At 38.9% G+C, this 23,834-nt stretch overlaps 1 protein-coding gene across 2 annotated transcripts in view; it reads right to left on the bottom strand.

Moving 5' to 3' along the window:
- Window positions 1-361: 361 nt before the first annotated feature.
- FMN1 (formin 1) overlaps window positions 362-23,834 on the bottom strand; it is a 443,955-nt gene continuing 420,482 nt past the window's right edge. For both annotated transcript variants that reach the window (XM_056133806.1, XM_056133807.1), the window contains 2 exons: window positions 3,224-3,308; window positions 362-567 (listed from right to left, as the gene is read on the bottom strand). In XM_056133806.1, coding sequence (XP_055989781.1) covers window positions 523-567; window positions 3,224-3,308 — 130 coding nt within the window. In that variant the 3' untranslated portion in view covers window positions 362-522. The remainder of the gene's footprint in view (window positions 568-3,223; window positions 3,309-23,834) is intronic.

Raw genomic sequence — 23,834 nt, 5'->3', positions numbered from 1 at the left:
AATAGTTTGAGTTATCCTTTAAAAAATAGACATGGTACTAATAAAAATTAAAAAAAAATAGACATGGTAAGTTTCAGCACGTTCAGGTACAGAATTTTGTGACCTTAAGATCAAAATTAAGACCAATACACATACCAGCAGTATATAAAGACCAAGATGAAAACTACCCAGAAAACTGTCATAGAAGGTTCTCCTTTTTGTCTGTCTTAAGTTTCATGGCTCTCAAGTTTGTGTTAGAAAACTTGAAATCTCCGCTTAAAGAAAGATTGGAACTCTTGGTAATTCTTTTGGTCTCAGAGTGTACTTTGGATTGTAAGAAGCAGTCATCAAATAACATTAGCTCCTTTAGTTTTTTCATCGTTGTGTGGCTTTATAAAGGACATGTTAGGAAGGCAAGGGGTGCTCAGTGCAGATAACTTCAGAGAGAGACGAGCTGAACAAACATCAAGAACTTCCTGCAGTATTGGAGTTGCAAAGGATCATGCAAGGTGCTAGCTCTGCTGTCGTCATTTTCAGACTGTTTTAGTTGGTAGTCACACTGGCTTCCTTCTGACGCAGTCTTTCTTTCTGTTGTTTAACGGAAAAAAATAAGTTTATAATCAATCAGTCTCTATTTTTTCCATCTTCCTCCAGTTTAATTTCTCAAATTTTGCTCTAGAATATCAAAGAGTTGCACCAAATACTCTAGAAATGAGATCAATGGCCTTCATCATACAAGACTGCTTGAATTCTGTTTTCTTCTTGACAAACCCAGATCCAGTGCCATAAGTTTACTTACTCAAGGACTCATTCCACAACCTACCCCCCCTCCTTTCTGAAGTATCTAGTGGGATTAGGGAATGAACTAGAAGTTTCTAGGAGTATGCATATGAAAAATCACTGTTTATAATTTGAATGTATCTGCATAAGATCAACTTGGCAGAACTGATTAAAGCTGATGTAAAATGGAAGATGAGCAGATATACTTAGACTCTGCTGAGAGGTAGAATCAACTCCCATTTTGTTACCAGTCTTCTATTTCGCTCTCTCTTAGCATCTCTCCCTACGACCCTTTCTAGGAAGCATACAGCATCTGCTGGCACATTGTAATCATAGATAAAACTGTACTAAACAGAAATAAGAACCTTCATTGTTCCTAGGACTTTTGAGAAGTAAATATATTAAGAATGATTTTGTTTGCTCTTCAAGGAAAGTGTACAGAAAGTCAACAAGGGGAGAGATACATTCCTTTAGAAAGAATAATTTCTAGGATCCTCTGGACCATTTGCTTATGAGATGTGAGGTGAGATTAAAATCCCAAATTAGTCTAGATTTGCATTTCTCAATTAGTGGCCATATAACCCTGTGTGTGCCATCAAAGGATATTCCAAGGAGGAGACACATATGAAAATGGCATAAATGGGAGGTCATGGTAGGAAAGTAGGGGATCAACTGGTAGGGCAGGGGAACCACAGGAAAGAAACAAGATAGGAAAAAGTCTAAGAAACACTGGCCCCAATGTAAACTGAAATTAATTTTTAAAGACCGTTAGAATTTGGATGCCATGATCCAAATTTCTCAAGTTTCTCATTTCTTGACTTGAGAAACTGAATGAGAAATTCATTTACAAACTCTTCCTAAATTTCCACTGAAACAAACAAACAACCCTAGCAACGTGGGTTTGCAATCAAAGCCTATTAATAGTGAAGGTCATCAATTTAAAAAAAAAGCTGTAGACACTGTTTGCCCTTTGTCTACAAGGCTGAATCTATTTTTGCTTCTGGAATAGGGTCTGACTATAAAAGTTAGGAGAGTGTTCCAAATATAAGGCTTAGGACAAGGGGCTGAGGCTGAGAAAAAGGAAAATAAAAAATCAGGTTAAGGGGGTAGGCTCAAAGGCTCTGCATGCCAGAGCTCTGGGTTCATTCCCAGCAGTGCAAGGTCCTCTGAGCATCACCAGGTGTGGTCCACCAAAAACAAACAAACAAAAAACCCAAAAAAACAAAAATGAAAAAAAAAAACAGAAAAAAATCAGGTTGAGCCCATTACCACTAAAACTCTTACAAATGAGTGTATTAAACATACTGTCAAATGGGCACAGACATCATGTCTGATTGGGGAGGGGCTATGTGCCGGAACCAGAACTTTCCTTAACCAAGTAGTAAGCAATACAGCCCCAACTTCTCCATTCACCAGCCTCACTCAACACTCATTTAGCTGCTGATGGGGTTGTTACTAGGGACACCACTGTCCATCAACAGAAATCATTTTACTTTATAACTGATAGTCCACTTGGATTGTTGAAGGATTGAAAGCAGCTGTGTACTTTTAACACAAAAGGATAAAATAACTAGAAGAGGGACATCAGAATACAGGAAAGGTAGGGTCTGAAAGGGAGGCACAGGATACTCCCACTTAGCACTCAATGCTATTCCCCAGTGTACAGTCAACCAAATCTGCAAACTGAAGTAACAAGAAACAGAGCCTTCATTTATTAAGCTCTTATGTGGTAGACACTTTGCACATCTCTTCTCAGTTTCTTTCAAAAAACACTAAAGCAATGGTAATATTGATTCACCTCTTAGCTCAGAAAAGAAAGAAGCAAAGCAACATCCCCAAGATTTTACAAGTAGTTAAGTGGCTGAGCTGAGTCTTAAACCCTGACACCTTAAACTCCTAGACATTTAGCAATACCCACAGCCTATAGAGAATGGTATGATATCATTACTTATAAAGAATTACTATGATATAGGCAATGATTAATGATATCTTTACTGAAAAATGGACTGTGGAGGACAACTTCCCCTCAGAGCTAGGAGGACAGCCAAGAAGGCTAATTTTCAGCCCAGGAAGACACATCAGGGGTCCTAAATTTGTGGCAGGCTTGGCTATCCATTTATGAAGTGATCCTAAGTAGATTGTATCATTCTGCAGTTCACTTTTCCCAACTCTTTGTAAGAAGGTATAATTCCCGTTAGTTGCAAAAGTAACTGAAGTTGTAAAAATGCTTAATTCAGGAAGAAGGTACTCTGAGATAACTTAGGATGGGGAAAGGAAAGCCTGGGTTTTGTTCCTTGCTCCCTTCCCTATATTCTTTCTTACCATATGCTACTGAGTCAGGAACTGAGAATCCTATCTCTCATTCCTTCACGTTTTAGTGCATGCATTTAGATATTTAGACATGAAATTATTGGAAATTTCATAGTTGAAATATCTTCAGGCTATGTGGAAAAACGTATCTCACCAGACTAGCTGTGGGGTTGATTTTCTTGGTCTCCACTTTCTTCTCTGAAGTCAACTTGCTGACTGATTCCTGAGCCATCTTCAGTCTGAGAGGGAAAGAGGCAGTTGGGAGGCAAGAAGAGGAAAAAGGAAAAGGCCAGGTTAGACAAATTTAAGTGCTTGTAATGAACAATCCATCAGCAATTTGAAAATAGAGGGAAATTTTCCATGGTCTTCATTACTGAATTCTAATTATAATTAGGAAAAAAAGTGCCTTTGCTGTGTTAGCAAGCTGAATGTTGTGCTGGCTGAGATCCTTACTCTGGTCTGTTTTTATGGACTAAGCAGCCGCTATGGAATACTTACTCTCAGAACTCACTTCCAGGCTCTCTGCCTATAAATCACTTGCCACATAATGCAGGAAATTTTGAGAACTAAAGTTTTGAGGGAACACATGAAAATCACAAATACTGAAATCCACCAATTCACATTAGAAAACAATTCCATTTACAATTGTGCCCCAGAAAATCAAGTACCTGGGAATCAGCTTAACTAAGGACATAAAGGACCTGTACAAAGAAAACTACAAAACGCTACTTCAGGAAATAAAAGAGGACACGAGGAAATGGAAAAATATCCCCTGTCCATGGATGGGGAGAATTAACATTGTCAAAATGGTAATAATTCCCAAAGCACTGTACAAATTCAATGTAATCCCTATAAGGATACCCATGACATTCTTCAAAGAAATGGAGCAAACACTCCTGAAATTTATATGGAACAATAAGCCCCCACGAATAACTAAAGAAATTCTTGGGAAAAAGAAAATGGGAGGAATCAACCTCCCCAACTTCGAGCTCTACTACAAAGCAGTAATAATTAAAACAGCATGGTACTGGAACAAAGGCAGAGCTGCAGACCAATGGAACAGAGTTTAATACACTGATATCTCCTCCCAAGCATATGATCATCTAATCTTCGATAAGGGGGCAAGAAAAGTGAAATGGAGCAGGGAAAGCCTCTTTAACAAATTGCGCTGGCAAAACCTGACAGGTACATTAAAAAAAGTGGGCTCAGATCTCTGCCTAACGCCATGCCAGGATTAAAAACCTCAACATCACACTGGAATCCATAAGGTTCAGTGAAGACAAAGTTGTCAAAACTCTCGATGATATTGAAGCTAATGGTATCTTCAAAGATGTCACACCACTGGCCAAGCAAGTGAGAACAGAGGTAGACAAATGGGACTATCTTAAACTAAGAAGCTTCTGCACCTCAAAAGAAACAGTGACTAAAATACAAAGACAGTCTACAGAATGGGAAAGGATATTCGCCAAATACACATCCAACAAGGGGTTGATATCAAGAATATACAAGGTACTAGTTGAACTCCACAAGAAGAAAACACCCAACCCCATCAAAAAATGGGGCCAGGAAATGAACAGAAACTTTCGCAAAGAAGAAATCCGAATGGCTAAAAGGCACATGAGAAAATGCTCTACATCACTAATCATCAGGGAAATGCAGATCAAAACAACAATGAGATATCATTTCATACCACAGAGACTGGCCCACATCCAAAAGAACAAAAGCAACCGATGCTGGCACGGATGTGGTGAGAAGGACCCTCCTTCACTGCTGGTGGGAATGCCGACTGGTCCAACCCTTTAAGTGAAATGAGTCAGAAAGAGAGGGATAGACACAGAAAGATTGCATTCATCTGGGGAACATAAAGCAACAAAATGGGAGACTAACACCCAGAAGTGGCCAAGATTAGTACCAGGAATTTTGCTCCATGACTTGGAGGCCAGCCACACGTGCTAGGGGAAAAGAAAGCTCAGATAGAGAAGAGAGCACCAAATAAAGGGTGTTGGGAGAATCCCCCCAGGGTGGGAGAAGCATGCTGAAAGTAGACTATAGACCAAACATGATTGCCACTCAATGCCTCTCTTGCAAACCACAGGACCCAAAAGGAGAGAGAGAGAGAGAGAGAGAGAGAGAGAGAGAGAGAGAGAGAGAGAACAAAATGGAATGCCCTGCCACAAAAGCAGGGTGGGATGGGGAGGTGGGAGGTGGGAGGGATGATGGGACCCGTGGTGGTGGAGGATGGGCACTGGTGGAGGGATGGGTACTTGATCATTGTATAACTGAAACCCAAGCACAAAAATTTGTAAGTCTATAACTGTACCTCATGATGTTTCACTAATGAAAAAATAAATAAAAAAGAAAATAAAGACAATAAAGCACTCACAAAATGGGATAAAGTATTTTAAAATCATGTATCTGATAAATTGGTCATGTATTCTGAATACATAAAGAACTGGATGTACAAATCCACAGAGACAGAAAGAATACTAACAATGGAAAGAGACTGGAAGCAAGGGTGAATTGGAAGTGACTGCTAATGGATAAAGGGTTTTCTTCTAAAATAAGGCAGTGATTACTGTATATTATTGTGAATTTACCAAAACCCATTGAATTAAACATTTCAAAAAAGTAAACTTTAGAACCTAAGAGACAATGGCACCTGTCATTGAGACGATGGAGAAATAGGGATTACCAAATAGCACTCTGGGAGCATAAATTGGTGGAGTTGGTTTTGGCAATATCAAGCAAAATTGACATCATGCACACCCTATGAATTACTGATTCCTTCTCAAGAGATGTTCCAAAGAAATTTTACACAGAGATAAAAAGGAAGCTCAGATAGAGAAGAGAGCACCAAATAAAGGGTGTTGTGAGGACCCTCCCAGGGTGGGAGAAGCATGCTAAAAGCAGTCTATAGACCAAACATGATTGCCACTCAATTCCTCTCTTGCAAAACACAGTACCCAAAAGAAGAGAGAGAGAACAAGGGGGAATGCCCTGCCACAGAGGCAGGGTGGGACGGGGGGTATGGGGGGTGGGAGGGATGCTGGGACCCGTGGTGGTGGAGGATGGGCACTGGTGGAGGGATGGGTACTTGATCACTGTATAACTGAAACTCAAGCACAGAAATTTATAAGTCTATAACTGTACCTGATGGTGTTTCACTGATAAAAATTTAAAAAAAATTTAGAAAAATTAAAAAAAATAGTAAGCAACCAAAAAAAAAGTAAATTAAAAAAATTAAAAAATTTGTGTTTCATGGTGGTCATATGTGCAATAGTAATAAACAGAAATAAATTCAATCAAATAATGGATTGGTGATAACAGTGAATCAGAGAGGCTGGCTAATAAAGTGAGTCGGATGCTTGTCTTTCATGTAGCCTACCCGGATTTGATCCCCAATACCACACTGTGTCTTCTGAGTCCAGCAAGAGTAATATCTGACCACAAAGTCAGGAATAAGCCCTGAGTACTACCAACTATAGCATAGAGCCCTTCAAAAAATAAAAATAAATAAATAATAAACAAATCACAGCCAACACTTTTTGGGTGTTTGCCAGATATGTCATATGTGTCGATCTGCTTTATATGCACTAAGCCAACGCCCCTGAGGGCCACCGGGTGGGGCTGTCCCCCCAAAACAAATCTTGCACTTAATATTTATCACATACTTACATACTTGATTAATAATGGAAAAAATGGTCTTAGTTCTTCACACAGTAAATTTTACCCCAAACTTGTAAAATATATGCTTAGTAATCCAAATTTGCTCACATGCACATATTATATACAAAATATTAAAATGCCAATTTTATGCATTAAAAAAGAGCAAAAGTTGATGATATATATCCATATATACTTCTCTGATAATTATCATTTCTCCCCATTAACATTGTTCTAAAGGTAAACTCCACACTGCTTATTAAAGTTTTTTGTGTGCAGCATTGACTGTAAAATATTATTATTATTAACTGTGATAATATGAGAGAAGAATGGACTTAAAGATGAAATCCAGGTTGGACAATCTGACTATCAAGGGATTTGCAAACCAAAATGATGGTGCTTTAAGTCAGTGGATTTCAACTGCTGGTCCTCGGATGTGAAAAAAAAAAAGTTAAAAAAAAATCACTGTTGTAACTACTTATAGTATCTATACTTCTTGGCTTTTCTCCATCAAGATCTCTGCTCAAAAAGAACATGCTTTAAGTGACCCTATTCTGGAGGGAGATGGATAATTCAGAATGATTGTTTCTTTTGGACCCTCTATTTTTGGGGAACTTTTTTGCATAATAGTTTGTTTTAGTAATTCCCTTTCACCTTTGAATTCTGTTCTCTTGATTTAGAGCTGGTCTATGCTGCTGAGTAGACCAACCACAATATTTCTTTCATTTATATACTCCTTAGTCTACATTTCTTTCAATATTTAGAGGTGATGTAGTGGTTGGGGGAGTGGATGGTGGTGGTAGGGGCAGGCGTAGGGGTGAGTCAATTTAAGGCCCTGTCTCCACTGCAGAACTTTTCCTACTGTTCATTGGCAATTGTGCATACAAGAAGCAGCCACACGAACACTTACACTGCCCAGGATCACTCTGATCTTTGTGATTCTATCTTGAGTTTCTCCAAATGTTCTAATTCAATTGTGTTTCATGTTCACAGGACATATTTGAAAAGCAAAGAATCAAAAGAATGCATAGTGTAACTACAGAGGGTCAATAATTAAAACTACATGCTGCTGGAATACATGCAGACATTTAGATCAATGCGATAGAATTGAAGACCCATAAATAAACTACTCATTTACTTTTAAATGATGAGAAAGGATAAGACCATATGATAGAGAAAAGAGAGTTTCTTAAGCAAATGGTGCTGCTAAAACTGGATATTCACACACAAAAGAAAAACAATGGACACTATATAACCCTAAAGACCAAAATTATTAAAAAACAAACAAACCAAAAAACAAAATCCTATAGGTAAGACCTGAGAGCAGAAAGTACAGAGAAGATAACCAGTGAAATGTTATATAATATTAGTGGTTGGAGATGTTTTGGGGGCCTCAATTCTAATAGCAAGAAAAATTAAAGTGAAAAGTGAAAACTACTTTAACTTAAAAATCGTTTGTATAGCAAAAGAGAACATAAAAGGAATGAAAAGATAGTCTACTGAATTCGACCAGGTATTTGATATCATGTACTTGATTAGGGATTAATATTCAAGACAATTCAGACAATCATTAAGGTAATTCAACAACAGCAACAAATACACCATAATATTGGCTTTAGTGATGTGCTCAGTGATTCAATTCTACTGGCAACGGAAACAAAAGCAAAACTAAACAAATAGGATAACGTTAAACTAAAAAGTTTCTGTTCTGTAAAAGACACTGAAACAAAGAGATATTCCCACAGTATTTATACAACATATACCATCTCAGGGCTAGTATTCAAGATATATAAAGAGCTCAAAAAACTGGACAACAGTAAAGAGAAACAAATACTGGGTGATCTGACTCATATGTAGGATATAAAGAAGTAAAGAAAGGGAACAGACAATGTTCAGTGAAAAGAGATCCTTAGATTTTGCACTCAGAACTGTGGGAGGAGACTGAAAAGAAACGGAAAGAATCCCATGGATGTCTATGGAGAACTCTAGACATTTTGGCGGTGATTGTGCTATGATAGCACTGTATCCCTAAAACATATAAACATTTACACACTTATAAAATAATGTTATATCAAGTCCCCCTGCCCCCCAAAAACCAAGAATCTGGAAAGAAAAAACCAGGCAATAAAATGAAAAAATAGGCAGAAGATTTGAATAGTTTTCTGAAGAAGACATACAGATGGCATTAGAAGCATATGAAAAAATGCTTATCCGTGCATATCAGAGAAATGCAAAAATTAAAGCCACAATGAGAAAATTGTCTCAGACTTGTGAGAATCATTTACATTAAAAGAGCAATAATAAGTATTGGAGAAGGTAACTCTCACACACTGCTGGTTAACATAGATTAATGCAACAATTTTGCAAGATACTATGAAGCTTCCTCAAAAAGCTAGAGCTACCATAACATTTGGGTACCTATCTGAAGAATATGAAAACATTAAAACAAAAGTTATACTTATTCCAATATTTATTTGCTATGCTATATGCAATAATGAAAATATGGAAGCAAAGTCCCTGTTGACATACAAATATGTAAAGAATCTGTGATTTATTAAGACAGTGGAACTCTATTCAGCTATAAAAAGACAAAAATTGCCATTTGTAATGAATTGGAAGGAGTTTGTGTATGTAAGCGAAATTAAATAAAGTGAAAAAAGCCAGAAGGAAAAAGACAAGTATTGGAAGATAATTTCACTTATATGTATAACATAAGGGTTGAACATTGATGAGCAGACAAAACAAAGTAAAAGACAAACAAGTAGGCATTTGCTTTATTTTTCCCCCTGTATTTATATGATGCCTCTACCCTTCTCAGAGAGCCTGGCAAGCTACGTGTGACGTATTTGATATGCCCAATACAGTAACAAGTCTCACAATTTGTTGTGAGATGTTACTGGTGCCCTCTCGAGCAAATCGATAAACAAAGGGAGGACAACACAACAGTGCTACCTAGATACTGTGTCTCTTGATTGGTGCATTTAGGCCATTGACATTTAGTGAGATTATTGACATGAATATTTTTTGCCATTTTTCCAGAGGCCAGGTGTGTTTGAGATTTAGCTTGTTTCAAAGAAGTCCTTTCAAGGCTTCTTGAAAAATAAAAAAAAATTAAAAAAAATTCTTACTAGATTCTTTTTATGTCTTCAACATTAGAGTCCATGCCACTTTTAGAAGACAAAACTGTATCGGCAGCTGCTTTTAAGAGCATGTGGTAAGAAGCAAATGCTTAAATATTTTCTCTACTTGGCTATGTACTTTGGTATAAAGGAGCACACAGGTAGGGAAGAACATATAGGTAAGGTGTTCATAACAGGAGATGGTGTGATCTGTGGAATAGTCTGTCATTTCTGTCTCACCTCCCTTTTGCCCTTTTCTCTGAAAACGTTCTCTAAAAATGGTGGACAAAGTATCATCTACCTACTGAGACATCCGTAGCTGTTAGTAAGTCACAAAATGATTAGATTACTATTCTGGAAATTACATAAAAAAGGTTAAAAACTGAAGAGTAGAGATAGCAAGCAGCTTAGTGTTAGAACACTTGTATCTATGAAGTCCTAGGTTTGTCTCCAGAATTGCAACAAAATAAGTAACAAACCAGAAAACCCCAACCCCACAAGTCATAACCCTCCAAACCACCTGTTTGAAACTGAGAGGGCTACAGTGTGACCAAACTCAGAAGGGTTGTTGTTGTTGTTGTTTTTGCGTCACACTCCAGGGGTTACTCCTGGTTCTACACTCAAGAATTACTCCTAGTGGTGCTAAGAGGACCATATGGGGTGCTGGAAATCGAACCTGGGTCATCCACGTGCAAGGCAAATGCCCTACCCACTGCACTATCACTCCAGCCCCAAACTGGACTGGAGTTTATATTTAATTAATTAATTAATTAAATAAATTTACTAAATTTAAATAATAAATTGATGATAATAATGAATCAGAGAGGCTGGCTAATACAGTGAGTCGGATGCTTTTCTTTCATGTTACCTACCCGGATTTGATCTCCAATACCACACTGTGTCTCCTGAGTCCTAGCAAGAGTGATATCTGACCACAAAGACAGAAATAAGCCCTGAGCATCACCAACTGTAGCATAGAGCCCAATATTAAATTGGCATTTTAATATGTTATATATAATATGTGCATGTGAGCAAATTTGGATTACTAAGCATATATTTTACAAGTTTGGGGTAAAATTTACTGTGTGAAGAACTAAGACCATTTTTTTCCCCAGTATTAATCAAGTATGTAAGTATATGATAAATATTGAGTGCGAGATTTGTTTTTTGGGGACAGCCCCACCCGGTGGCACTCAGGGGGTTTGGCTTAGTGCATATAAATTTAATAAATTTAAATTCAGTTTAAATCAACTAGAGGAGACTAAGTAAGTTTGGGTTCAAATATTGCTAACGTTTGTAAACGCAGAAATTGTACATGTGAAGTTCAAGTTCTGACCCTTCTTAAAATTGGAAGGTCTGGCAATGTTTAGCAACATTTCACTGCAGCCTGTGGTGCTTCTCATCACTGCCTCCCCAACTCCCCCACACACCTGCCACACCTGCAATCCTAGGATGGCAGGGTGTCCCCTCTTTCAGCTTCTATACCTGGTGTACTGCACTCATTTTTGTTGCCTCCTGCATCCTCTGCATCTCAAGATTTTGGTCAGATTTGTTGGAAGGCTACTGTGAAAGACCAGCTGTTTAGGGATAAAGCCTCAGAACTGACATAGTCTAAATCTTCCAGTGGTCCCTAACAACTATTGCGTTGGTTAGTCAAGGATTTTGTAAGGGATCAGAGAGCAAATGATTTAGGCTTTATGGGCCATATGGCTTGCTAAGACCATTTGCTGCTCTGGTGTAGTGTGAAAAGTGTGCGTAACATGAAAGCATCACAATGCAATAACACAGTTGTTCTAATGCATGTTATTTACAAAAATTGATGTCGGCCTGGGTTTGGCTCACAGGTTATGAATTCTGTTTACCCTTTAACTCTAATGCTTGATTCAAATTCCTTACCCTGGTTATCAAAGCTGCCCCTGTTCTAGATTTAGTTTATCTATCTTAATTTTTCCGATTTAGATCTGATTTTACATTATCTCTTGAGAAAAGTCACTTAATCTCTTGAGCTTCAGTTATATCTTCTCTTGGAAGTGGGAATAATGTAATACCTAAGGAGTCGCTAAAAATTTACAGAACAGTACATAAAATGCAGAAGGAGAACTTATCAAGGATCCTTTCCTTCATGCTATGTGCTCCCTGGTCCAGTCAAGTCAACTCATTCCTTGTATGAGGCTTTCCTCACCCTGGAGTCTAGCTCTCATTGTTCCCCAGTGACTGTCTTACTCATTTCCATGTGTTAAAATTCTTCCCATTCCTCTAGTCCCAGCTGAAGTGCCAAGTCATGAAAGCTTCCTTCATCTCTCTTACCAAAAGTAACTACACTTTTCTCAAGTGAAAGGCCACTTTGTGCCTCTCTTAAAGCACTTAGGACTTTTCATCTCAAAGCTGTATAGGTGTCTCATTTTCCCTGAATCACAGGAGTCACTTGATGACACTGATCAAGTCACAGCCCTATCTGAGTCTCGGTTCCAGCACTGAGTATTATGTCATGTACAAATGACTTGTTAGCAAATCTCTAATATACAAATGGCTTGTATTGCTAATTATTCCCCAAACACCTTAAAGAAGTCTAAATAGCAGGTACCCAGAATTACAAATAATCTTTTACACTGGGGAATTTTGTGAAAAATTACTGTTTTAGAGTCCTAAATAGGGTCCAAAAAGGGGCACTCAAGGCCACCAATCCAAATGTGCTAAGTATTTGTCTCTGTGAATATATGTATACACTATAGGATTCTAATAAGTGGTCTCATTACATTGCTTACAAAGAGACAGGCACAGAAAGGTTACATGGCTGTTCCCCAGTCTGCAATTTGTCCCACTCACTTAGAAAGTTAAAAAACTTTTTCCTGTTTTCAGACAAAGAGAAGATGTTAGATAATTTCTAGATACTTTCAACTCAATCTCTCCATCGGCTCTATTGTTTATGGATGTTTTGTAGGTTCTGGAGTAAAGATTTAATTTAGACTACCACAAACAGTTGCTCGTGATTATTCGTATGCAAATACCAAGTTCTAGTTTTTGTTTTTGGTGTTTTGGGGTCACACGTAGTGGAGCTCAGGGAAGGGGTGTGCATGTGTGTGTGAGAGAGAGAGAGAGCGTGAGAGCAAGAGAGAGAGAATTAAAATCATGCACTTCTGCCCTTTGAGTTATCTCTCTGGCCTTCCAATCTTTTGTTTTGGAGATTACATAGCACTCTCATCACAATCAAACTTAAGTATGGGGAAATAAATGAGAAAACAATTATTAACATACAAATAAGTTAGAGAAAAGAATTGCTTTTAAGTCATAAATGCCTCACTAAGATTGACATTTGAAAACCCCTTTTTCTTTTTTTCCACTAAGGTGTGTATGCTAGTACACTTTAATGGTTGCCAGAATCTACTGAGGAAAGATCCCAGACTGGGAGAGGACACTGATGTCTGTTCTCTGATATTCTTGCTCAGTCCTATCTCACAGTGATTTGCAACCTTGGCTTCATATTAGAACCAGCTGGAGGGAGTGGAGTTCTGCTTCCACTTAGAATGAAGACAGCAACCGGAGAATACTGCCCCCATTGTCATAAAGATAATAAATATCAAATCATGTTATTAAAAAATTAAAAATTTAAAAATGATACTGACATTGTTTTATAATGTTATGTAGAGTTTGAGCCTTTCCTCTTTTTTCCAAGCCAGCAGAGAGGTGAATTTCAAAGTGTCTAAATGAACTGCCTTCTAACAAATAAAATATCGTTCCATATAGAGGCTGAGGCTTCCATTACTACCTTTTCCGAGGGAGCTTAAAATGGGTATACTAGGGCCAGAGAGATGGTCCAGTGGATTTTAACATGTGGTCAACTCTGGCATCACATATAATTCTCTGAGCGCTGTAGGAATGATCCCTGAGCACAGATACAGGAGTACCTCCCTAAGAATAGCTAGGTATATGCTTAACTAACTACTCCTGGCTATCCCATAGTGGGCTTACTTCTGGCTTTTTACAGACTAAATATAGATGTCTCAGGTAAATCAAACTAATTCAGGACCTTAGCTATTTATGAGAATGTGAAAGTAAGTACAATGGCTTCATTCTTTTGACAGCCAGTATTTTACTGGTTCATGGTACACATGCAGAACACACAGAAACCATGATGACATTTATAAGTAGCAGAAGCAACTTCATTTTAACTATGAGAAGGGAATATGCCAACTGATCAAGAGAAGAGTGAGATACTGAAAAGGTGGCATAGATTGTGTTCAGATACGTTCCTATTGGAACCAATATTTCACAGTAATGTTTTCAAACAGCCATTCACAAAGCCTTAACATTCAGTAAAGATGTCTCAAGACCAGGAGAAAGAATTAGGGCTACCAGAATGCCAATATTGGTATGCAAGTTCTGCTACAATAAAACATTTTTTTTAAAAAAAAATCTCTTTAATATATTGTGGTTTCTTGCATGTTTTCATTCGGGTAAAAAGAGTTCTGCTATTTAAAAAAAGTTTTTGTAATATCTCTGTGTTTGAAATTCAACAGAGTTCAGTGAAGTTCCTAGGAGGGAAAGAGAAAATATATTTTTTTCCTTCCAAGAGTCAGTCAGTAAGTTCTCTTCCTAAATTCTGGTCCAGGGATAGGTAGGATACAGACAAGTGACTATGAAAGCAATATCACTTAGAAGGATTCAACTGATAGTTCTCACCACCAGATCATTGCATCTTTTGGGCTCTCACAAAATCTTTAAGCATCAAAACTTGATTATTTCTATCACTATTTTCCGCTTTTGCCATATTCAAGGTTTGCTGAGCAAACACGACAACTAAAAGTGTGAGACCCCTGGTAAGTACCAATGTCAAGTGTGTGATCTCTGCTCATTACAACAACAATATAGAGGAGGGAAGGGGGAATATTGCCATTCATGCATGCATACACACACATTTACAGCATGAAAATAAAATAGTGACACCTATTTAACCCCCAAGATTCTTCCAAATTGAACTCAGTGACTGCAATTCATTTTCTTCGGCCATCTGCTTTTCCACCTTTAATTCTTATTGCAAATATCTGTCTAATAAGGTTGTCAATCTTTTAACTGTTCAAAAAACTTTACATGAGGTGAGGATATATATATCTCACTATTACCCCATTGTTCATCAATTTGCTCGAGTGGGTGCAAGTTATGTCTCCATTCATCCCTGTCCCGTGCTAGTGTAGCCCAATGGCATATTGGGGGCTCTTTAAGGGTCAGGGGAATGAGAACCATCATCGTTACTGTTTTTGGCATATTGAGTATGCCATGGGTAGCTTGCCAGGATCTGCCATGTGGGTGGGATACTCTTGGTAGCTAGCCAGGCTCTCCAAGAGGGATGGAGGCTTTTGGAGCAGCCTCTAATCACCTTTACAGGTGTTTCCAGTCAGGCATACATATATGTGGGCAGGATACTCTCAGTAGCCTGCCACGTTCTCTGAGAGTGAGAACTAGACAATAAGAGGCCGTATTTGCGGCCATGTGGTTCCGGGAGATTGGTTTTATAGTCTCTGGATCTTGGCCATTGATGGGGTTACATGGCAGTTGGTGGGTGTAATTGTCTAGCTACTGGAAGATGGGGGATCTGGGTGGAGGAGGCCCAGTCCCGAACCGAGCAGGTTTGGAGATCTAAGCCCCAGGTCCTGCACACCTGGATTCCTCTGCTGGTTCCTTCATGCATGAGGCTCATCCTAGCATGTGGAGAGTGGTTCTTAGCATGGTTGTGGCTGGATCCTGGAGGCCTTCAGCTGCCAGGGCTCTGCTCAGGGTGGAGAGGGAAACTCAACCCACCCCCCTCCAAGGGGCCCTGGTGAGGACAGCCAGGGCATGGGGGCAAGAGACTCTGAACACACACACACACACACACACACACACACACACACACACACACTGGATTCCACGGGACGTCAAAAGAACGCCTGGCCATTCACCTATGAGATGGTCAGACTTCTTTGTCAAGACCCTGAATGAACGGTTTGAGGCTCTTTGTTTTCCTGGAGCGAGCAGATGCCATTGGGCTATACTAGCATGCAACAGGGATGAATGGAGATGATACTGGCATCCATGTGAGCAAATCGATGAGCAACGGGATGACAAGTGATACAAATGATATATATGTATATATCTATATACATACATATATATATATGTGTGTGTGTGTGTGTGTGTGTGTGTGTGATTTTTTGGCTATACTTGGAGGCATTCAGGATATCTTCCTGCTTGATACTCAGTGGCCCCGAAGGTGCCAGGGATCAAACCCATGCCTCCTGCTTGCTATACATGAACATAACACCATGGTGCTTTCTCTCCAGCCTGAATACCCTTTAAATAAGAAAATTTATGTAAGCAATAAATTGTTCTTTATACACAATGGTTTCCAACCACGGCTCAGGTTGGGATGTGCACTCTAAATAATGGGTAAATTTTCTGGAAAAGACAAAATTACAGAGACTAAGATGGAAAGATCTGTGGTCACAGTGGGGAAGGGAGTTAAAGAGCGAATAAGCGGAGCACAGAAGATTTTTAGGACAGTGAAAAGAGTATATATTATGATGGGTACCTGTCATTAAACATTTATTCAAACCCATAGAATGTACCAGGGGTGAAGTCTAAGGCAAGATATGAACTTTGGGAGATTGTGATATGTGAAATATAGGTTCTTTGGTTGAAAAATTATATAAAATATAAATATATATTAATAACATTAAATAGTATGTATCATTCTGACGAGTAGATTTTGACAACCGGGGAGGCTATCCATGTGTGAAGGCAGAGACTTCTGTTCTAATCTTTGTTGTGAACCTAAAACCACCATAAGAATTAAAGTCTATTAAAATATTATTCATTTAGAAAAAAGGTAAATGGTTTTCACAAAATACCATTTTGTTTTAAACACTTTTTGGTGATCTTTGTTAGAAAATGCCTTACATGTAATGAAAAATTTATTTTAGCAAATGGAAAATTTAAATCTATTAATATTCCCAGGGTATATTTGTTAATCATTCACTTGTTGCCATGTAGTGGCTTAAAGAGTAAAATTTTTGCTTACAGTATTTCTAGCTTCAAAGAGATGAGCTCTACCAGACATTCAGTACAGTGTGACCTAAAAATATCAACCACTACATGACCCAGACCATGTCCTCATCTTCCCTGAAGACATTCAAAATTAATCTGGAAGCATAAGTGGATAAAAGCTAAGAAAAGGGAGGCATTTGGGGGAATACAGTTCATGAAATGCAAGTTGGTAAAAGCATGAAATCTGACCAGCTGTAATGTGAATCTGTTTAAAGAAGACTTAGTATCACTCATCACGAAGGAGAGGAAGTTAAAATAGTCTAGGGAAGGAACAAGGCAGGCTCTGTTTGCTTACATACATAGAAATAGGTGTCTAAGTCAGAATGCCATAGGGAATGTCCAAGTTCTCTTAAAAGGAAGGATAATAAAAATTGATATACAAACCACCATAATATGAGACTTTTATGAAAAATTAAAGAGATGTGAATCTGAGTCTAACTAGTCCAGTCTTTATTCTGGTGACTATTCTAAAAATACATGGAAGGACATGGTCAACAAAGGAACATGAGGAAAGCATGCCATTGTCAGTGGCTCACTGTTCTGGCGAGGGTTCTTTGAATACTGGATAAGACATGTGCAGAATGGAAAAGGTGTTGGCACCTCCTGGAGATCATGCTTGTGAAATAATTGCTTTTCTAGTCTGACTTGCCAATGCGGGTTGACTAGGTATAGTTTCTTCTATAATCAATTACTATATGGTTGTGTGTGTGTTGTGTGTGTGTGTGCATGTGTGATCTTAGCTAGAAAAGCAGTACAAAAAGTTGTCCTAACTGGCTATTCCAATTTGCTATCCATTCATTTATGATCTCTTTGCGGCCTTAAATCTACCTGGTATCAGGTTAAAATAAAATAAAGACTACTAAACAAAAAGACTTTGGGGAGTATGAAAGTGGCTTAGTTGCCTAAGAAGACTCAATATATTATTTATGGCACTTTCGATGGGAAAGACTGAGGATATATCTTGGTATTGTGCTCATTTTAGGACTACTTGAAGCATCAATGGAAGCATTAGCCCCACAGGGGTGTTAGTCTCTGTCATTCTCCCTTTCCAGTCATTGTCTGGCTTCCAGAACACTGGAAGGTTGTCAGTGGAGTCTGTTCTGGAGTGTGGAGACTCAAGTCTCCACAAGAGAACTGTTCCCAGTTCCCTATGGGCTAACTTCCCATGGTCAGGGGGAAAGGGATGACAGTCTTGGTTTTGTTCTAATTTAGTGCAAGCATAGAACCTAGAGGACGTGGACACTTCTCTTATCTCCATCTCTGATCACAAGACTCTCTCACTAGGTAGTGTTGAATTCTTGCTGTAACTATAACACTAGTAAGAGCAACAAAAGCTTATGAAAGAAGTCAAATCACTTTTCAGAGTAAGCAAAAACAAACAATGCAAAAATCAAGCTCGTCAACTCCTCGTAAAGGGAAATTTCTCCTCACTGTAGTAGTGGATGAAAATATCGCAGACCAGTCCTTATGGAATGTTTCCAATGTGTGGAAAAAAAATCAGGGAAGAGAGCCACAGGCAATATGAAATAGTGGGGAAACCCTATGCCATTTATCTCAGTCAAGCCAACAGGACTATGTACTTAGACACAGACTCATATTCTATGTTTGTTCTCCTTGATGTCTGATCCCTGACTCTCACCACCCTGCCACCCTGAGTTTCCAGGTCAGTCTTCCTAGCAGCAGGGTGACAGAAGCAAGCTAGAAAGTAATTCAGATCTTCAGCTTGAAAGACTTAGTTCCTTAGACATCCGAATCTAGTCTTTAAAAGTTATACTATGATAAATTAGTCCATCACTTCAACTTCCTAACTCTGACAATTTTCCTTATACCATTCCTAGGGTATTTTTCTATTTACCACAAAGGAAGTCTGCTTTGAGACCAGATTTCACCAGCTACATGATCAGCCACTTCTGAGCTTTTGTGGGCTATCACTTGTAGCACCCAAACACATTTTGACTTCACATGATTAATTACAGAACAAAGGCTCTTTCCGTTTGCAGAACTTCACCTCAAGGCCCCAGGGAGTGGTGCATGCGTGCGCGCACGCGTGTGCGTGCATGTGTGTGTGTGTGTGTGTGTGTGTTTGTGCGCGCGCGCGCGCACAGGGGGTGGGGTGGGTGGAGGGGTGGGGGGGAAGAGACAGAGAGAGAAGGAAAGAGGGAGGGAGAGAGGAAGGGGGAGGGAGAGTGAGGGAAGGTGGGGGGGGGGAGAGAGAGATTGTTGGGTTGGGGGGGGGGGTCCTGGACTTGCCCTGGAATGCATAATCAGTTAAAGCCAATCACTCTGCACTTAGTAGACGGAACACCCTGAGCCACCCTGGTGATTTAGGTGAGGAGTGAAAGGTAACAGCATTGCCTTTCCTTGTTCAGGGAGAGGTGTCTGGGAGACGGCTTGGAAACTGAAGCCGGCCCTGTGTCATAAATCTGCAAATTTAATTGCAGGCACAGCTAATCTTTGGAAAACCTTTCCGATCCTGATAATGAAGACATGCATGTGCTTGTAAACCCCAATGCCCCCCTCTTTGGTTTTGAAACCCGTACCACCTACTGAGTCTCACCAAAAAACTAGAACTGATCAGAGCCTGTTTGTACGGGTGTCTTAAAAAAAAAAAAGGGGTGAGGAAATGGGAGAGTATGTGAAGCAGGCAGCCTCTCTGGCGCCCATCAAATCATATGACCCAGGCAGCTCCCTATTCCATCTATTCTATGCCCAAGGTGGGAGCTGTCAGGAGTCCCACAGATAAGCAATTTAGAAATATTCTAGCTGAATGAAGGAGACTTATTTTGGGTTTCCATTGCAGTCTGCCAAGCCAGGGAAATAGAGTGCAGACAGATGCTCTCTAACGTTCTTATTTGAGCTCCCAAGTGTTTTGAGGCTTGGCACAGTCATGAATACCAAGGATATTCACATATTTTTTTTCTATTTTTTTCTGATAAATTGAAAGTAACATAGTCAAGATTGTTTTATGACTATGTATGTATACTATACAGATACGTGTATAATTTGTAACATAGTTAATAGTTAAACTACTCTGTCCTGTTCTAAATATGTCTATCCTCTTCAACAGAGTTTATTAAGATTTTAGGTGCTGGGAAATAGACATCCATATGGAATATGTTGGGGAAATTTGACCACCAAAATCCAAATGAATAAAATATTTGTTAATAGAAGAGGGCAGATTCCGTAATTAATTTCAGGGTGGTAAAAGAAAATATAGTAATTGTTTATTTGTCCAAAAATTAACTCAACAGCTACCACATACAGGGGATTGCACTTGGAAAGGAAACACAGAAATCCCAAGATATTGTTTTTTATCTTCAGGGTCTTGTGATTTATAAAATAAAATAAAATGTATATAATAAGTTAATAAAAATGCACCAGTGCCAAAATGGCAGAGATAATAAATTCCCCAACTACTAAAAAAAGGTAGCACATGTAAACTGAAAAACATTTCAGGAGTTAGGCAGTATATGACCACAAAATTCTTTTAGGCTAGGGTTTAAGAGCACTTTAAATCTAATAGATATTTTTAAGGCAACTAAAATATTTTAAAGGTGTTTATGTACCAAGCTGAATAAGTGATGCAGATTTACATTATGGGAAAGCAAATACATGAGACAGTGGTGTGAACCAAGCATGCAGAGAACAGAGAGGGTGGCCATTAAGTTGGCCCTAAAAATCACACTCTATTATTCCACTAAAGGTATGTTGGAACTTCAAACTACAGGCCTCTGCCTTCTGCTACTCAAGAATGTCCTTATCCCTTTCTTTGGCTGATAGTTGAATTAATCTGTTGGCCAATTCCCAGCAAGCTTTCTGCCTAACTTTACAGAACAGCAAAACTGGAGACATCTTCAAGATCATCTAAAATACAGAAACTCCTAAACTTGACTGAACATGGTAAGAATCACCAAGGATAATTAATCCTCTCCTTCCCACCTCCAAATCTTGCCAGGTAAAAGATGAGGCTGCAACCAAGCAATTTACAGAGGCAACCAAAGACCAAAATATGCTTTTGCTCTGTCCTCTCTGTTGGGAGCTTTCTAAAAGAGCAAATCCACAGTGACTACTTCTCTTGGATCATGATTCAGTACATCTGTTTACTTTTATCTGAAACTTTCTAGGTGAGCTGGAAGACCTGCCAGATCTGGGAGAAGACAACTTCCAACATTCTGCCCCAGACTTCTGAAACCCTTTTATAATTTTCTACCAAGAATGGTACTTGCTTATGACTATATATCTTCACCAACTCAACCCTAGATTACATATTTATTTTTATTTTTTTCTATTAACAACCTAATACATAATGAGTTTTATTATTGAGGTACACAAACTGTAATGTGTTCGATTATTAAAAAAATGAATGAAATTCTAGTTTTCTTAACAATACTGGTAGACATTGAGAGCATTATAAGTGAAATAACCCAACACAGAATTTGCAATTACTGTGTATCATCACTTACATGTGAATTTTTTCAAAAGTTGAATTTGTGAAAGTGTATTGGTGATTCCTAGGGACAAGAAAGTGTGAAAAATAGGGAAGATGTTGACTAAATGGTGCAAACTTTTCTTTCTTTCTTTTTTTTTTAGCTGTTTGGTCACACCCGGCAAGGCTCAGGGATTACTCCTGGCTCTGCACTCAGGAATTACTCCTAGAGGTGCTCGGGGGACCTTATGGGATGTTGGAGCTCAAACTGGGGTCAGCCATGTGCAAGGCAAATGCACTACTGGCTGTACTATTGCTCCAGCCCCACAGTGCAAATTTTCAATTAAAAGATGCATACTTTCTAGATTACATATTTATTTAATGGCTCTCTCTCCTTCTCTTTCTTGCTGGAGACTGAACCCAGGACCTCATACGCGGGAGGTATTTACTCTACCATCTGGCTACAGTCCCAATCCCAAGTCTCATTCTTCAATGCCATTTTCTCCTCCAAGTTCTATATTCAGGCTTACTTAGTTTCATTTTATACTACATTGTTAAATTCCTTGTCAATAAACAATAAACAAAGATATAAAGTTTCAAATAAAGTTTTAAATAAGGAATAAAAGATATAGCCTGGACACATGAAAAAATGCTCCACATCGCTAGTCATCAGGGAGATGCAAATCAAAACAATAATGAGATATCATCTCACACCACAGAGACCAGCACACATTCAAAAGAATAAAAGCAACACGCCAGTGCGTGAATGTGGCGAAAAAGGGATGCTTTTACTGTTGGTGGGAATGCTGACTGATTCAGCTTTATTTTTTTTTTAAATTTTTATTAGTGAAACACCATGAGGTACAGTTGTAGACTTACAAATTTTTGTGCTTGGGTTTCAGTTATACAATGATTGAGTACCCATCCCTCCACCAGTGCCCATTCTCCACCACCACTGATTCCAGTATCCCTCCCACCCCCCCAACCCCCTATTCCACCCTGCCTCTGTGGCAGGGCATTCCCTTTTGTACTCTCTCTCCTTTTGGGTGCTGTGGTTTGCGAAAGAGGCATTGAGCAGCAATCATGATCAGCCTTTTTGGAAAACAATATGGACAGTCCTTCAAAAACTAGAACTTGTGTTTCCATATGATCCCACAATACCACTTCTGGGAATATATCCTTAGGGTTCAAAAAAGAACAGCAGAAATGACATCTGTATCTATATGTTCATTGCTGTACTGTTCACAATAGCCAAAACCTGGAAACAACCTAAGTGCTCGAGAACAGATGACTGGTTAAAAATACTTTGGTACATCTACAGAATGGAATACTATAGAGCTGGTGGGAGAGATGAAGTCATGAAATTTGCTTATAAGTAGGTAGACATGGAGAGTATCATGCTAACTGAAATGAATCAGAAAGAGAGGGACAGATATAGAAGGACTGCACTCATTTTGAGTATAAAATAACATGAGTCTGACACCCCAGGACAGTAGATACAAAAGCCAGGAAGAGTGCTCCATAGCTGGAAGCCTGCTTCATGAGTAAGGGGTGGGGGTTGGGGGAGAGAGAAGGCAGTTGGAATACAGAAGGGATCACTAAGAAAATGATGATTGGAGGAATCAGTCGGGATGGGAGATGTGTGCTGAAAGTAGATAAAGGAGCAAGCATGATGACCTCTCAGTCTCTGCAGTGCAAACCATAATGCCCAAAAGTAGAGAGAGAGTACGGGGAATATTGTCTGCCATGCAGACAGGGGAAGGGTGGGAAAGTGGGGGTATACGGAGGACATTGGTGATGGGGAATGCGCACTGGTGGAGGGATGGGTGTTTGATCATTGTGTAATTGCAACTCAAACATGAAAGCTTGTAACTATATCTCACAGTGATTCAATAAAAAAAAAAGATAAAGCGTGGGACAGATTTATGCCCCAGACAATATAAATAACAAGTTTGGGATGAATTAAACATTAAAGGATGAGAAGAAAAACATGTCAGAAACCAAAAGAAAAAAGTTTTATTAGAATATTTTAGAAAATTTCTAGAGAAGCTGGATATAAAGGCAGTCATTAAAGGATGACTATACTTAGATCAACAGAAACAATATGGTGTAAATAAATCATCCACTAAGACACAATCATAAAAGAAAAGTAAGTTAAGACCACAATGAGATATCACCTCATACACCTGAGGCTCTCCATCATCAAAAAGACAAGACAGGGGCTAAAGAGTAGTACAGTGGGTAAGGCACTTGACTTGCATGTAGCCAACTCTGGACCACATATGATCTTCTGTACATGCCGAGTGATCTCTGAGAACAGAGCCAGAAATAAGCCCAGAGTACCATTAGCTGTGATCCATCTTCTAACTCTCACCCAGAATATATTTAAAAATTAAAAAAAAAAAAAAAGACAAGATGGGGCTGGAGAGAGACAGTACAGAGGTTAATGGGCATGCTTTAAATGCAGCTGATTCTGG

Source organism: Sorex fumeus, unplaced genomic scaffold (assembly GCF_029834395.1).
Source record: "Sorex fumeus unplaced genomic scaffold, SorFum_2.1 ptg000098l, whole genome shotgun sequence".
In the NCBI taxonomy this organism is placed as follows: domain Eukaryota; kingdom Metazoa; phylum Chordata; class Mammalia; order Eulipotyphla; family Soricidae; genus Sorex; species Sorex fumeus.
This window is presented reverse-complemented; position numbering and strand designations above follow the sequence as displayed.